Here is an 18348-nt window from a genome sequence, read left to right on the forward strand (position 1 = left end):
TTAAATTAAAAGACACTTGCTCCTTGGAAGAAAAGTTATGACCAACCTAGACAGCATATTAAAAAGCAGAGACATTACTTTTCCAACAAAGGTCTCTGTAGTCAAAGCTATGGTTTTTCCTGTAGTCATGTATGGATGTGAGAGTTGGACTATAAAGAAAGCTGAGCACCAAAGAACAGATGCTTTTGAATTGTGGTGTTGGAGAAGACTCTTGAGAGTCCCTTGGACAGCAAGGAGGTCTAACCAGTATATCCTAAAGAAAATCAGTCCTGAATATTCATTGGAACGACTGATGCTGAAGCTGAAACTCAAATACTTTGGCGACCTGAGGTGAAGAACTGACTCTTTTGAAAAGACCCTGATGCTGGGAAAGATTGAAGGCAGAAGGTGAAAGAGACAACAAAGGATGAGATGGTTGGATGGCATCAGTGACTGAATGGACATGAGTTTGAGTAAGCTCAGGGAATTGGTGATGGACAGGGAAGCCTGTTGTGCTGCAGTCCATGGGATTGCAAAGAGTTGGACATGACTGAGTGACTGAACTGAACTGAAATGAATGTCTCCAGTCTTTTATTTTTAAAAAGTCCTCCCAGGGCCCATTCCTTACCTCCCTGGAGCTCTCTTGCTGCTCTGCTGGACATCACAGCCAAACTTCTTGATGAATTTGCCTCTACACTTCTCTCCTTCCATGCCTTCCAGTTATCCTCCCATGCTTCCCAGTTATCCTCCCAGTTCCCTCAAGAATGACTTCTGCCCTCAGTGATCCAGAGACTTCTTTTGTCAAGGTTGCCAGTGACTTCCATGTGTCTGAGTCACAGTTGAACCCCCAATTACTGGACCTCTTTCCTGCATTCAGCCTGGAATTGGCCACTCCTTCCCTAAAACACGGTTCACCTCTTGACTTCTAAACCACTTTACTCTCTTGGTTCTCTCCAAATGCTGATGCACCAAGGGCTTGGGATTGGGCTCTATTTTCTTCATTTTCTACTATCTCTAAGAGGTTTTATTTTCCCCATTCACACAATTCTACATACCATATATTTGTCAAGGATGGCCAAATGTAGACCTCCAGTTCCTCCTCGTGTGAGCTATTGCATTCGGTGTAAATTCCTGCTTAATTCTATCATTTGGAATCTCAGCAGCATTTAACCTTTCACTGGTCAAAACTGAAGTTTTTAATTTCTCCCAAAAGAATGTCTTCCATATCTCAGCAAGTGGCATCACTATCTGCCTGCTTTCTAAAATGAGAATCTAGGAGTCACTCTTGATTACCCTCTCCTTCAAAGACCCACATCTATTCTACAATCAAGTCCTTTAAATTCTAACTTCAAAACAGATCTCAAATCCATTCACTTCCCATCTCTACCTCCAACATCCTGGTCACAGCCTCTATCGTTTCTCATCTGAACACTACCATCTAGTTGCTGAATCGTTTCTACTATTAATACTCTCCCTTCCATTTTCAACACAGTGGTCAGAACATCTTTTTTAAAAAAGTCATCGTCCTACTTGAAGTCCTCCAGGAACTTGCTGTTGTACTTGATCACAACCAAACCCACACTCATTAATCAAGCCTTCAAGGTTCCTACTCACAGCCTCATCCCAGGCCCTGTCCCCTGCACTCTGGTGTTCTGGCCACCCTTACCTTCTAACTCTTCAGTAACACCAAGCTTTTTTGCTCCTGTAGGGTCTCCATAGATTCCTTCTGCCAGAAATGCTCCCTTCAAAGCCCCCAGCAGACTGGCTTCTCTTCCTTCCAGCAATTTGAGGTCACCCTTTCAAAAGAGGACTTCCTGACTGTCTTGGATAACACAGAGGCCTTTCCTAAATCTCTCTAGTAGCAGCCTCATTTTTTCTTGTATAATCTTTTCCACACCTTTTTTTTCTTTTCTTTCTTTTTGAGATATATTATTTTACATATTATTTTATCAACCTTGCAATTTCAACAGTATATGAGCAATCAACTTTGTTGCCTTAATTAACCAGCAGGAGTCCCTCACCTCCAGGATCTAATGCCTGATGATCTGAGGTGAAGCTGACATAATAATAATAGAAATAAAGTGCACAATAAGTGTTACACACTTAAATCATCCTGGAACCATCCCCTGTGAGTCTGTGGAAACATTGTCTTCCACGAAACTGGTCCTGGGCCAAAAAGGACTGGTGCTTTAGAGCATCTCTACTAAAATATTAAGAAGCCTTTGATTGCTTAATTTGTAAACTGTTCCGCTTTCAGTAGGACACTTTCCTGAGGAATTCTTTTAGAACCACGTTTCATGTGAGTGGGCCTCTCGATGAATCGTGTGTTTTGGCTCCGAGAGAATGCAAGCGCTCCCTCAGATAGAGTCTCTGCATTCCAACAAGGGGTGCTTTGTCATATCTTGGTGTCATTTCCTTGCAGCACTATCCTCCATTTTAGTCAAAACAATTCTGAGAGGTTTTTCTTTTCCCCTATCATGTTTCAAAGCAGAAATAGTATAATGGGGAGAGTTTGCATGTGATAAACTGCAATACCAAAAAACTATTATAACATAGTTTTATTGCATAAAACCATGGTCAGAAGTTTCTCTTTTTGATTGGCTAATTGATCACTTTCTCTGCCCTGACAAATCTGTAAGTGCCATTAGGAGGGAACCAAGTCTGCTTTGTCAGTTTATATACAACCAATTACTAGCATATGTAAATAAATGAAGATCTCCAAGTGATGCTATTTTTTTCTGAAGTAGAGCTCTGATGAGCATCTTTGCAAATTGTGACTGTAGTGGTCATCTTGACTATATAGGCCCGTTCAGGCCTCCCAGTCTCTAAAAAAAAATAATAATAATATTGTCTGCATGTCTTTTATTTGTTAATAGAGGTTTAAAACTTTGAAAATCCTTATAGAAACCATACAGTCTCATGATATTTTAATTTTGTAAAAAATTCCAAACCTCTTCACATTGATATATGTGCCCCCAGATAGACTGCCTGTGATGGTTTCTGGCTCAACCACAGCTGCATTTGCTTTCAAGGCATCCCCTGACTCTGTTTCTTGATGCTTACTTGTGCCAGAGAACATATATTTTTGTTTTGTTCTGATTTTGTTTTAAATCATGACCTAATACATAGTCCTGTCACAGGAGGTTGTACATAAATAATTAGAAATAAGACCATCTTTACATCATGATTTTTTCAAAATATTTAACAACTGAGTTGGGCATCAACCAGTGAGACTGGCACTCTGGCCAATCAGAAGGAACTTTCAACTTACACACTCAGAAGCTACACGGGGTGGCCTTCATTTTCAGAGTCAACTCCCTCCTTTGTTTTGTTTTGCTCTAACCACGCCATGTGGCATGCGAGATCTTAGTTCCCTGACCAGGGATCGAACCTATGCCCCTTGCATTGCAAACACAGAGTCATAATCACTGAACCACCAGGGAAGTCTCCTCTACCTTTTTTTTTTAAAGACTTTTCTTGTTGTTGTTGTTCAATTGCTATGTGGTGTCTGACTCTGTGACCTCATGAACTGCAGCACACTAGGCTTCCCTGTCCTTCACTAACTCCTGGAGTTTGCTCAAACTCATGTCCATTGAGTCAGTGATGCCATCCAACCATCTTCTGGAAGTGAATTAAAGCCTTTGAAGCTTGTAATTATCCTATGCATGCATGCGTGCTAAATCGCTTCTGACTCTTTGCAACCCTCTGGACTGGACTGTAGCCTGCCAGGCTCCTCTGTCCGTGGAATTTTCCAGGCAAGACTACTGGAGTAGGTTGCCATTTCCTACTTCACTGGATAGGACAACTTTGGTCAAAAGGCCACAGTAACTGAGTCCTGCCTTCCAGAATTTGCTGAACTAAATGCAGGTTATAGCGACTGGCTCAGGCTATCTTCCGTTTATCCATGTAGTTCTTTTTTAGGGGTAGTGAGTGTCTCGTTCCTTTGCTGATGGCATGGCCCTGTAATTTTACCATTTCTCCACATTCCTTTTTGGCTCTAGCTTGGGGCATGAGGCTCAGTGGAGAATTTTCAGAAATCAAAGTGCATCTGTTTTCTCCAGCTCTGTTGCAACTCAACATCACTGGAAAGAAAAAGCCCAGCGAGGGATGCTTACTCCCACACAGGCATTTGTTTCTTGGTGTCATTCATGTCCAAGGCCACCTGCCTCCAAGTGACTGCATTTTCTGACACTTCTGCGTTTTGGCTTACAGGTCCACACATTCCGAGGCCCGCACTGGTGTGAGTACTGTGCCAACTTCATGTGGGGGCTCATTGCCCAAGGGGTCCGGTGCTCAGGTAGGCATGGAACTTCCTTTCTCCTTTTCCATTTACAGAAAGTGTCATCATGGTTTCATGGGGGTCTTCTTTTCAGAGCTTGGAAATAGGCTCAGATTAGCTCAAAAGTCTAGCTTTCTGGAAGACTCAAGTCATCTCTGTGCTTAATGGAGAAACTGTTTTAGGTGTTTGCTAGAATGAGAAGGAATATCTCACATTTATGCAAGAAAAGAAAAAAAGAATCCAAGCGAGTCTATTTTCTTAGGCATCTACCTGCCACCCAAAATAGGTAGTTGTCCTTAAAAGAAAAAGAAACTTGATTCCAGTGGAGTTGCATAGGTAGAAAAGTCACAGTCCTTTCCCATCCCTGCTTTACTACAAAAAGCGGGGCATAAAAATAATAAGTGAACAATTACTCCATACCAAGCCCTGAGCTAACACTTTCTATTCATCATATCATTTAGCCTTACCAACACACCTTGTGTGATCAGTCGTTCAGTCGTGTCCAGCTCTTTGCAACAAACCCCATGGACTTCAGCCCCAAACTTTGGGGGAGATGCAATTATTCTCCCCATTAAATAGATGAAGAAACTGAGTTTTATTGATAACTGTTCATTGCCCTTGGCCACACAGTAAGTGGTAGAACTTTGATTTGACTCCAGAGCCCAGGTCCAGTATTTTTCTGCCGTCAAATTAGCAGTGAAAATACACACGTTGATTGCATGTCACATATTTTCAAAGTACTTTGAAACCCTAGGTGTTTTTCCACTTAGAACTGGATGCATATACCCATTGCTAAGCGTGCACAACACATCTTGTTAAGATATACCTAACAACACAGAAAAGAATTGCCAAATTAATGTTTAACTGGGCTTCCTAATTCATCATGCCAGGCTTTTTCTGGCAAACACTTCTGGCTAGGAGCAAGAACAGCCTCCTGTGATATATTGATTGGGTTTCCACTGATAGCTTAACTGATTTGTTTCTTGCTAGAGTATGATTTTAAAGAAACAATTTGTGTGAAGCATTTAAAATAAAATAAGTGGGCTCCAAAATCACTGCAGATGGTGATTGCAGCCATGAAATTAAAAGACACTTACTCCTTGGAAGGTAAGTTATGACCAACCTAGATAGCATATTCAAAATCAGAGACATTACTTTGCCAACAAAGGTCCATCTAGTCAAGGCTATGGTTTTTCCAGTGGTCATGTATGGATGTGAGAGTTGAACTGTGAAGAAAGCTGAGCACCGAAGAATTGATGCTTTTCAACTGTGGTGTTGGAGAAGACTCTTGAGAGTCTCTTGGACTGTAAGGAGATCCAACCAGTCCATTCTAAAGGAGATCAGCCCTGGGATTTCTTTGGAAGGGATGATGCTAAAGCTGAAACTCCAATACTTTGGCCACCTCATGCGAAGAGTTGACTTATTAGAAAAGACTCTGACGCTGGGAGGGTTTGGGGGCAGGAGGAGAAGGGGACGACAGAGGATGAAATGCCTGGATGGCGTCACCAACTCGATGGACATGAGTTTGGGTGAACTCTGGGAGTTGGTAATGGACAGGGAGGCCTGGCGTGCTGCAATTCATGGGGTCGCAAAGAGTCAGATGCGACTGAGCAACTGAACTGAACTGAATGACATTACATTAATATGATCTATTTCCCACACTTGAACTTACTTACAAAACAGAAACAGACTCACAGACATAGAAAACAAACTTATGGTTACCAGAGGGGAGAGGCGGGAGCAGAGGGATAAAGTAGGAATTTGGGAGTAACATTACACATTTCTATATATAAAATAAACAACAAGGGCCTACTGTATAGCACAGGGAACTCCACTCAGTATTCTGTAATAACCTGTATGAGAAAAGAATCTGGAAAAGATAAAGATATATATATATATATATTCTGGAAAAAATATCTGAATCACTTTGCTATATACCTGAAACTAACACATTATAAATCAGCTATACTTCAATAAAAATTTTAAAAATTAAAATTAAAAAAGATGATGTATTTCCCCATGCTGCCCATTTTGGTTCACAAGATCATGGGACTTTAAATCCTTCCTCTGCCTGAAAAGGGCTATTTCGGCTTCTATAGAGATGCAGCAGTCACTGGTGGTGGTACCTGGATGGGTCCAGGAACACTCATATAGGTCGGCTACTCTACCCACCCCCACCCCAGGTCTACGAGGCAAGCAGGAAACACAAGTTTGGAGACAGACTCTCCAGAAGTGTTCCAGAGACCCGGATTACCATGAAAAGCTTAGTCATCAAGAGTTACAGAGTATCCTACAGCTCAACCACTGAGCAAAGTGTTCAAATTATCTGCTTTACTCAGTGTTCATTAATTCAACCTTTTTAGATTATACCCACCAAAAATATCCCTAATTGCTTGTATTATCAAATTTCAGCAGGAAATTGGTCCAAAGTCAATATTATGAGAACAAAACTCTGGAATTCAGATTAGCTGTGAACAGCAACTTTCTCTGGGATAAGAGGGTTTGGATTATTTTTTTTAATAAAACATATTCTAAGGCTATGTTACTATTCTCCAATGACCACGGCTTAACCTCATACTTCCTCTGAGCAGCAGGAAAACTGAAAACTGACCATTAAATGTTTGGTAGATCCATCATTGCCTCTCAATATTTTACATATTTCAAATTTTTTAAAAATTAACTAGACTTTATAGCATATAGAATTGTATTCATTTGCAAAAATTGAGTATTTCTACATTTGTTATAAAACATCTTTATTTTAATAAAATATAAGTATTTAACTCTACATAAAAACACTGTCATTTCAGACCTTAAAATGAAGTTTGTAAAGAAATTAAAACTAGAATTATCATATAATCCAGCAGTTCCACTTCTGGGTATATACCCAAAAGAACTGAAAGGATTGAACAAATATTTGTACACCCATATTGATAACAACATTGTTTACGATAGCCAAAAGGTTGAAACAACCCAAGCACCCATCACTGGATGAGCAGATAGACACAATGTGGTACATATGTACAGTGGAATAGTATTCAGCCTTAAATGCAGTGTTCTTTAGGAAATTGTGTCATGAACTACGATATGAATGAACCTTCAGGACATTGTACTAAGTGAAATGAGGCAGTCACAAAAGGACAAATGCTGTATGATTCCACTTATATGAGGTATCTAAAGGAGTCAGACTGATGGATGCAGAAGGAAGAATATGGTTGACAGAGTCACGAGGAAGAAGGCCCCAGGAGTTATTGTTTCGTGGGTACAGAGTTTCTGTTTTGAAAGATAAAAAAGGTTTGGAGATAGTGATGTTTGTACATAGGGTGAAGGTACTTAATGCCACTGAACTGTATACTTAAATGGTTAAAATGGTGACCTTTATGTATATTTTACCGTAATTTTTAAAAAATGTTTTAAATGAAATTTGTAAGAATTCACAGTTAGTAAAAACGACTAATGAAATCACTTAAAAGTGGCTAGGTGGGCGTCCTTGTATTTTCTATCACCATATTTGCTGTTTCTTCTATTTGACTCTCACGTAGCACTCCCCACACTTCAGACTTTACATATATTAACTTATTTGATCCTCATGATAACCCTAGGAGTAGATGCTATCATTATGCAAACAAGAAAACCAGCCAATTCTATTTAGTTCAGTTTACTAATATTTATATTCAGTAGATCAAATGTTGTTGACATTTACTTGAGCTTTGTTAAACTTCTCATGTTGATAAAGCTAAGGTAATTAGAAGTGGTTTTGTTTTTAGAAAGGGATAGACAGAGAGAACTCACCCAGTAAAACATGACATGAAAAGCATATAATGACAAAAATCGTTTACTGATGATTTCACAAAAGTTTATATCCGCTCGAATCCTCGGTGTGGTAAAGTGCTTTTTTAAAAACAGCGACATTAAAATATTATCATGTGTTTATAATATGTCTATAAAATATAAAAATGATTTTATTATTATGCTTTACACCTATGAAAACAACATTAGAAGGTATTTTGAATAGACACCAAGTCAACTTTGAACATCTTCAGCATTAAATTTTTATTTTCCAGAATGTAGACTGTGCCTTGTTATTGTTAGAGAAATTCCATCAGTGGATACCAACTGCTAATAAGGCTTTTAATATGTGCATTGAACTTAAAAGCACCTTTTCCGCTTTGGATCTTGATATGAGCTTTATAAATAATTGCTCTCATCATCACATTACGTGGCATTGTTCTAAATTGCAAACTCTTGAGTCCTCCCACCAGTGTCCAGTTAGACAGTATTTCCACTCACAGGTGTCGAAATAAGGCAAGTAGAAAGGACAATGGCCTACTCAAACTGCCCAGCAAAGAAGACAGGAGTGGAAAGTGTGGGCCATTCTCCAAGAAGGCAGAAGAGTATGCCAATGGTCATGGGGGTCTCAGACCAAAGATGACAGATTCCTACAGTCAGTGTAATCATGTCTTCCGCAAAAGGAGTGTCACAAAATCAAGGGAAACACCCTAGCAGAAGCCCTCGGTGCCCTTTGTGGGAGAGGATTTGCTCTAGGAATCTAAACCCAAAAGCCCTCAAACAGACCCAAAGTTTCCAGTCCCAGAAGGGAAAAAAACATGCAAACAACCTAATTACCAAAACTGTCTCTGTGAGATGTCTCTTTTCTTCTCAATAAGAGAGGCTTATTGAGAAAAATGGAATTATTTAAGTTTCATGAGTACAGATAGATTTCATACTCATCTGTGGACAGCACCACCTCTAAGTGGCATGGATGTTCCAGAGAGATACAACAAGCCCTGGGGGTGTTTTCCTTTTTTTATTTTTGGTAACATATAATTTGTGTTGAACTTTTACAAAACAGCCAGGCAGGACTAATGTGGCTTCTCTTTTTACAGACTGTGGATTGAACGTACACAAGCAGTGTTCCAAGCACGTTCCCAATGACTGCCAGCCTGATCTCAAGAGGATCAAGAAGGTGTACTGCTGTGACCTCACGACACTTGTGAAGGCTCACAACACACAGAGACCCATGGTGGTAGACATCTGCATTCGGGAAATTGAAGCAAGAGGTTTGGAAAAAAACTCCTTATTATAGTGACTTTCTTTTTAGTGTTGTCAAGGAGACTTTATTCTTATAATTGTTAAATTGACTCTCCACTATTGATCTCAGGGAAATGGTTTGCATGCACAAACACACACACACATACACACACACACAAACTAAATCCAACCAATGACATCAATTTCTGTTTCATATAAAAACCATGCAGGCATGCATTTAATACATGCTTGCCAAGCATTCATTATGTACTACACACTGGGGACATAAAAGTTATAGTTCATGCCTTTAAGAAATTCATAGGATAGTATACAGAATCAGGGGTGCAAATACATAAATCTATAAGTGCATACATGCATGTGTGCTAAGTAAATGCTGTGAGTACGTGTATTCAAAATACCATGGAGTCACAAAGAAGGACATTTTAATCTTATCTGAGGAGAGTTCAGAAAGGGTTTATGGCAGAGGTGAGGTCTAAATCAAGTCTTTTAAAATGCTTCTTTTAAAAAAAGTTAAAAAGTTATTGGTCAACACATGTATTTTCTACCACATAGAAATTTATTCCTAGTATTGATTCTGTTTATTTCAAAGAGGAAAGCTAAAGATTGAAAGATTTGTCCACCAAAAACTGACAATACAAGGAAGATGGGAACATTTCAAAGAAAAGATTCTTTATATTATGCCTGAGTCATCTTTCCTTTATTTGAGCTTTGTTTGGCCATTTTTCAGTATCAAAATGTTCAGTGATATGGTGGTTATAGTGTAGCTGGAGAGAATTTGGATTGTTGGATGTAATTTGGGTAATTGGAGAGGCTTTTACAAGTGTTGCCATGGATGTACCCTACTATAGCTGGCACCCTTGTTGTATCCAAATTGGCTTACTATCTGCTACAGGTATTTATGCATTTGCCAACTATCCCATTCTTTCCAAAACAAAAGATGATATTATAACTTGTTTTCCCAAACCTTTTAGGGATAGGAAATGATTCCCTCTTCCATGCAGGATGAAAACTATAGCTAATCTGTTCCCTTAAGACTCGCTCATTTGATGTCAGATTGTAAGAAATGCCTCCTGCCTTTTGCCTGCTGGGTCTGTTAGAGTTGAGTAGGGGCTTTGGGATCTGGTGAGTTCTTGATGCAGGGCTGAGGTGGGTACAAGTTGAGGAGATGCCCTGGCTCTGGATGAGTGGCTTGGAAGAGCAGCCCTGGGTACTGCTGTTTTGAGGGTTCTGCTACCCCAGAGGGTCAGATAATCAGCCTCTCCAGAGCTTACCACCAGGACCTGCGCTTCTCTGAAGAAGCTGGGATCATCCCATGGTGATCCTCATCAGAGACTGCCAACAGCTGGAGGCAAGTGACTACCACATCTGATGGCTAATGTGTCCACAGAAAGCACAGCACTAAGCATGTCTAGTATAAGAGCTAGAATAGCACAAGTTAGGAATCTGTGCTAGGAGTCACAGCAAAAGGACTGGAGCTACAGGCATTAGGGTCCCATGCATGTGAGCAGAAACCAGAGAATGGGCTGGAAGAAATTCAGGTGACGCTTCCATTTCCAGTTTCACCACTGAAACATCTTATCCCATCTTCAATCCATAGTCAATTTCTTATTGTTCTCCAGTTGCCTTTATGGCCATTTGTTTCTGCATAATGTGGCAGAGTGAAAAGATCATGAACTTGAAGTTAGATTCCCAACCATTTCTCATATCAGCTACAGTATGACCTTGGGCAAGTTACTTACTCCATTTGAATATCTGTCTCCTCATCTTCAAAGTGAACAGAATCAGTTGTAGCTCATAAGGTGATTGATTCATGCTTCCATGATGGCTCAGATGGTAAAGAGTCTGCCTGCAATGTGGGAGACCTAGGTTTGATCCCTGGGTTGGGAAGCTTCCTTGGAGAAGGGAATGGCAATTCACTCCTGTATTCTTGCCTAGAGAATTCCACAGACAGAGGAGCCTGGCAGACTACTTACTGTCCATGATGTTTCAAGGAATCAGACACAACTGAGTGACTAACACTTTCACTTTCTTTTCTTTCATCTTCAAAGTGAACAGAATCACTTGTACCTCATAAGGTGTTGATCCAGATAACCAGCCCAGTACAGAGCCCAACATATAAGACTCAAGTGTTATTTCTTTTTTACCTGGTATGACCCAATCCTTTAACTCCACCTCCAAATCTGTGTGTCTGACCAATGTACTTAACCCAGATGCTTTCATGCTATCACAGAGACCCCAACTAATAGTGACATCAACATGGAAACCTCTCTCTCTCCAGCAGCAGTCCAGGGATGGTGGGGCAGCTGCCCAGAGGCAGGAATTCAGGCCCCCAGCTCATTACCCCATCATCTCTGAGTGCTGCCCTCCTCTCTATGGTCCCAGATGGTTATCACCATCTCAGCTGCGCTCCGGCCAAGAGCAAAAGGGCATGCCCTTCAAGTCCACAGGCAGCACAGTACACATCACTTCCGCTCTCTTCACATTGGCCAGGATTTAAGGGCCTCTTCAATGAGTGTTGTTCTAAAAATCCAAAGGTTTCTTCACATTAGAGGAAGGGAGAATTAATATTGGAAGGGAGGCGGCAGCCTCTGCTAACTCTGGTAAAGTCCAGCCCATCCCTCATGACTTCCTCCATTTATTTATTTATTTATTGTTACTGTGGACCATTTCTATCGTCTTTATTGACTTTGTTACAATATTGCTTCTGCTTTATGTTCTGGTTTTTTGGCCACGAGACATGTGGGATCTCAGCTCCCTGACCAGAGATGGAACCCACACCCCCTGCACTGGAAGGCGGAGTCTTAACCCCTGGACCGCCAGGGAAGTCCCATGACTTCCTTAAAGGCAGTTCCTCAGTAAGACCTTCCCTGTAGCTTCTTCAGTCAGAAGGCAGGGTTACTGCCCACTGCACTGTGCTCCCACGTGCCACTGTGTACTCACCTCTGTTGTAGGGTGGGTTACAACTGGACCAAGGCATGCTTAATGCACCACCAAGTAGAACCAAGTCTCATCTATGGGCCAGTTCAGTTGATCACTAGTGGCACCCCAGACAACTGTCCTGAGACAAATTCTAAATCTGAGTGGGGCTCAGTAGGAGAGAGAGCTGAGGTCAGTGAAGAGTGTCTCTGATGGCCAGAGGAGAAAGGAGGGGCAGTATCTGTGTCATGCATTTGCTGTCTCTGATGCAGACCTAATATTGCTTTTGTTCAGTTCCTAGGATCCCATGGACTTCAACAGGCCAGGCTCCTCTGTCCTCACTATCTCCCAGAGTTTGCTCAAATTCATGTCCATTGAGTCAGTGATGCTATCTAAACATTTCATCCTCTGCCACCTTCTGCTTTTGCATTCAATCTTTCCCAGCATTGGGGTCTTTTTCCAAAGAGTCAGCTCTTTGCATCAGGTGGCCAAAGTATTGGAGCTTTAGCAGATCCAGTGCCAACTTTTATATATGGCGGATAGTATACATGATAAACAGAAATGTACTTTAGTTACATTGCTTGACAGACTGTACTGCAGCAGCAGTAGAAACTTTTTATTTGCTTATTATGACTGTAGCTATAGTTTGATAACAGCTGGTTTTTGATATACAAGGTCTGAAATCTTATCCTCTATCCTTTCTGATACTTTGAAATATCCTAACAAATCAATAAGGTCTAGGAATTGCACCCACATCTTTTTCTTACCCTAAATATACAGTGATCAAGTTTCCATACTCATTCATTAGAATTTTACTTTCCTGCATCTATTTGTATAATCATTTATTTGAAGGTATACCATTTAAATCAATCATATGTAGTTAAACATTTAACATACTGTCATTATTATGATAAACACATAGGCTATAAAATTTGGATAGTTCTCGTAAAATCAGGATAAGATGTACCACACATATGCATACTTGTGTACCGAGCACCGTGCTACATACAGTATGGCATATGGATTGAGATGATGCTGGGGAGAAAATAGTTTGTTGAAGTGAAGTCTCATCCACTGTCAGACGAACAAAGGAAGCAGGACATCATGACTGATGAGAATCTTAACCTTGGGTTCACTCTGCAAAGCCAGGCAGGAGGAAGACCAGACCCCGAGGTCTCCACTGCCACACAAGCAGTGAAGACAGATGCACAGAAACTGAGATGGACATTTCAAGTTCTGATGTGATAATGCGTAATATATAAGAGCATGCTTGTGTGCATTTGTTTCTCAGTCACTCAGTTGTATCCGACTCTTTGTAACCCCATGGACGATTGCCTGCCAGGCTCCTCTGTCCATGGAATTTCCCAGGCAAGAACACTGGAGTAGGTTGCCATTTCCCTCTTCATGGGATCTTCCTGACCCAGGGATCAAACCTGTGTCTCCTGCATTGGCAGGCAGATTCCTTACCACTGAGTCACCGGGGAAGCCCCTAATAAGAGCACTGACTACATTTGCTCATTTCCTGATAGCATGCAGTGTAGATAGGAAATTATATTTATTTTTAGGTGCTTTAGGAAGCTACAGTTAAAATCTATCTCCTTTTTTTTACAGGATTAAAGTCAGAAGGCCTTTATAGAGTCTCCGGGTTCACAGAACACATCGAAGATGTCAAAATGGCATTTGACAGAGGTAGGCTTGCCCTTTGCATGTATGTGTGTTAGTTGCTCAACTGTGTCTGACTGTTCATGGACAGACCCCATGGACTGTAGCCCACCAGGCTCCTCTGTCCATGGGATTTCCTAGGCAAGAATACTGGAATGGGTAGCCGTTCCCTTCTCCAGGAGATCTTCCCAACCCAGGCACCTAACGTGGGTCTCCTGCATTGCAGGCAGATTCTTTACCATCTGAGCCACCAAGGAGGCCCCAGACTTGCATGTTATTGAGTGCTAAATGACTTATCCTTAGCATCTTCTCTTTTGGAACCAGTTTTATTCATAATGGAAATGGGGTTTTAGAGCTACTAAGAGCTGTTCTTTAGGAAGCCAGGAAGTAATGTTTTGTAATCCATAGTTTTCTCATAGTTCTCTGATTCCCTGGGGGAAGTGTTTTTTAAAAAGTCATGGACAGTTCACCACATGGAGAAGTGAGTTTAAAATACTACTTGAATAATCAGACAGCCTTTGGTCCCATTAAGCTTCTTGACTTTGTTGCCCAACATTTAAGATCTGTCACATGGCACCATGGCACATGGTACCTTCTGCATCCTCTACCTCAGATCCCATTTATTCTTCTCCTTCTCCCAGAGATCCAAAGAGGAGAGCATAGTGATGGGGGTACCCCTGGCACTAAACTAGGGGAAGTTTAGGAGGTGACTCCTTTTCTTCTTGATGACTGTGCCATACTGTCCTCCAGGCCATATTCTCGCTTAGGCCAGATATCATGAGCTAACTAGGGAATTCATTAAAAATACAGATCAGCAGGGGCCACCCTGGGAACTCATTCAGGAAGCTGAGCCTAAGAATTTGTATTTCCTTTGAATGATCCAAATAATTCTGATACAGCCAATCAGAGATGGAACCTCTGGCCCACTAGATAGGTCCTCTGCTCTGTAGAATAGTAGATGAGGTCTTTGATGATCTATCTGCATGCTCATAGCCACAACCTCCTCTCTATAGACTTTGTACCCTAGCAATACTGAAGTATTCCCCACCTCTCTTCATGAACAAGCATCTGGGGTCACCTTGCTCTCTCCATCTAGAATGTGTTCACAATTCTGCCTGGCAAACACCTAATTGTTTTATCAATGTCAGCTTAAGTCTTCCCTTTTCATGACTGTTCCCTGACCACCCCACACTGACCTAAGAATTCCATTTCCTTTTCCTCTGTCCCCCTCTACATTTCCACATTTCTCCAGCAGAGCTGTCTTCCCATTTCCTTGCAGTTGTTGAGCTTCATGCCCGACTTCCAATCTAACCAGAGTTATTTGAGCAAAAGTACCATTGGCCTTCTGTATCTGCAGGTTCCATGTTGGTAGACTCAACCAATTGTGGATCAAAAATATGTTTTTTAATTCCAGAAAGTTCCAAAAAACAACACTTGAATTTGCCACAAGCTGGCAACTATTTATGTAGCATTAACATTGCATTAATATTATTTACATAGCATTTACATTGTATTAGGTATTATACATAATTGGAGAAGGCAATGGCACCCCACTCCAGTACTCTTGCCTGGAAAATCCCATGGATGGAGGAGCCTGGTGGGCTGCAGTCCATGGGGTCGCTAAGAGTCGGATACGACTGAGCGTCTTCACTTTCACTTTTCACTTTCCTGTATTGGAGAAGGAAATGGCAACCCACTCCAGTGTTCTTGCCTGGAGAGTCCCAGGGATGGGGGAGCCTGGTGGGCTGCCGTCTATGGGGTCGCACAGAGTCGGACACGACTGAAGTGACTAAGCAGCAGCAGCAGCAGAGATGATTTAAAGTATACAGGAGAGTATACATAGGTTATATGCACATAGTAAGCCATTTTATATAAGGAACTTGAGCATCCACGGATTTTGGTACTCATGCAGTGGAGAGTCCTAGAACCAATCTCCCATGGATACTGAGGGACAAATTTATGTCTTTTCTTCTTTAATTCCCTAGGGCTTAACAGTGCCTGGCCCATGGTAGGTTCTCAGTAATTGTTTGTTAAATACATAAATAATGCGATCAGATGGCCTATCTGCTACACTCTTACTGTTTTCTGTACATTAAGAGCTTTTTAATCCTCAGAACCAAATTTGCTGAGACATTTGTTCTTTCTTTCAATTCTCTATAAAAAAGATAATGCTAATAGTCCCTATATGATTGAAAAAATTTTATAGATTGTGACAGTTAAATTGGACTGATATCTACTAATGGTAAAAACAAAAAGTCAAAATATGTCTTCAGAAAGATTGCAAAAAATAGTAAGAAATATAACATTACCTACCCATGAGGGAAAGTTTAAGTTTCCCAGATTAAAGTCTTAGGGATTAAGGAAGGAATAATCAAGTGAAAAGAAACTTTGGTAAGCCTGAAAGAAACACTAAAATCTGAATATATTCAACTTATTTTATGTATGTGATCTTCAAATCCAAATCCAAAGAATACTATATGAGATTCTTGATTTTATAATTTCAAATTAGATTGTTATCCTATTATAAGCTTTGTGTCTAGAATATAAATTACTGTGCTAGACTTCTATTTAGCAAATTACCAGGGGCTGGCACCCAAAGAACTATTTTAAGTCTATTTCACTACATTTTTGGCTCTACTTACCCTCAGGCCCAAAATCCCTCTTACCAAACTTCTCTTTGTTACTTCCTGCATCTCCATGTTATTAGATGCCAAGAGAGTCAGCTGAGACTTGTAAGGGAGCATTCATTGTCGCATCTTTTTTTTCTTTCTGGGCACGGTTTAACTTGGTGAAATAAGATCCTAATTAGGAACTGGATCACTGATTGTTTTTCAGATGGTGAAAAGGCAGATATATCTGCCAACATCTATCCAGACATAAACATCATCACTGGAGCCCTTAAACTATATTTCAGAGACTTACCCATTCCTGTCATCACCTATGATACCTATTCCAAATTTATAGAAGCAGCAAGTAAGTATTGAGTACTAATTGTTTAATGGCACCAAATTTTTAAGTGTGATGCTTTTGACTTCAAGAAAATGAAAACTCAGAACCTGATTAAATTATGGCATGAGGACTTGCTTTGCCAAGTGAGGGCACAACAGTACAATTAGTAGAAACCCAGACACAGTACACTAGCTGAGTGGAACCAGTGCTAAGCCAGTTCTACTCGACTGATGCTGGGGACCAGGCAGTTCTGTCTCTCCCCACTGTTTCTTCTATGCTGGAAACCAACACAGACTTACTCTGTTATATGTTGAAAGTGAAATGCTTTTCTAGTAAGCAATCAGATAGTCTTCAGTGAGGGCTGTATAGATTAACTACTTTCATCTATTAAGCAGAATCCCCTTGCTAATTGATTAAAGTCATATCCCAAGTTAGGGCACCTTGATGCTGTTCAAAATTAGTAACAGGCCGAGAAGATACTGTATCAAATACTATCCTAGGAACTCTCACCAATATCTCCTTTTTTAACCTTTTCATCTAGCTGATGAGGCACATATTGTAATCCCATTTTACAGAGGAGGTAAACTAAGCTTAGAGAGCTGAGCTCACGGGTCCAGAAATGGAACATTAGCACTAGTCTTCCGTCAGCCTAGAGCTGCTCCTTCAGGGTGTGGCACTTGGGTCAGTGCTGTCAGGTGAGAGGACCTGTGTGTGTCTGTGTGTGTGTGTGTTGGGGGCGGGGGGAGTTGCATTACACTTTGTCCAGGACTGTAGTGAGGAAGGGGAGATTCAGGTGCTAGAATGCATGACACAGAAGTCAAGCACACTTTGAGGAAGTTTTTATTAAAAACTATAATCTTTAAAGATATATGTTGCTAAATGTAGTAACAAGATACCTGATGGGGAGAAACATGGGCAGACTGCAATCGCTCAGGGTGTACTTTCCAGATGAGCTGTGGCTATACTCCCTGGTCAGAGCATTCTTTCCTGGATCCCAGTGGTCTTGTGGGGAAGGTTCTGACAGCAGGTACCCTCTGCCCCAGGAGGAATGACCAGGAGAGCTTTCTTTGAATGGCTGCCAATACCCATCAGAGTCCTGAAAACAGAAGCATGCATGCTTCCTCCCATTGTTAACGTGCCTACTATCTACTTCCTAACCTGGACAGCACCCTGCGGTTCACCATGCCAACATTTTGACAAAAAGTGCCAACAGTGCACCCTGAATTGGCTGGCTCACCTGCCAGTGCCCTTGCATTATAAAGTGGATTCAGTTATGCCTGCCAAGAAAAGATTTGGTAGACAATTTCAAGAGAAAGCTCCCAAGTGTGGTCCAGTTTAAATTAAAGCTGGTCATAGTTTCTAGCAAATCCAGTGTTCAGAAGATGGGCAAAGCACAGTCTGTGCATGTGCCACCAGTAAGTATCTACAAGGCTGCAGATTCCTGGAGGGCAGCCTCCTGCCATGCAGCCAGTGGACATTCAATATGCATGTGGCTCCCAGACTCAAACCCTTTC

General features: G+C 41.1%; 1 protein-coding gene across 1 annotated transcript in view; it reads left to right on the plus strand.

The window, feature by feature from the left end:
* The window catches only part of CHN2 (chimerin 2), a 339759-nt gene that overhangs the window by 312714 nt on the left and 8697 nt on the right, over positions 1–18348 (plus strand). Inside the window, exons 8-11 of the mRNA XM_027539419.1 lie at positions 4192–4276; positions 9142–9315; positions 13835–13912; positions 16721–16858. Of these exons, the coding sequence (XP_027395220.1) occupies positions 4192–4276; positions 9142–9315; positions 13835–13912; positions 16721–16858 (475 nt within the window). The remainder of the gene's footprint in view (positions 1–4191; positions 4277–9141; positions 9316–13834; positions 13913–16720; positions 16859–18348) is intronic.

This window comes from Bos indicus x Bos taurus, chromosome 4 (genome assembly GCF_003369695.1).
Source record: "Bos indicus x Bos taurus breed Angus x Brahman F1 hybrid chromosome 4, Bos_hybrid_MaternalHap_v2.0, whole genome shotgun sequence".
NCBI lineage: Eukaryota > Metazoa > Chordata > Mammalia > Artiodactyla > Bovidae > Bos > Bos indicus x Bos taurus.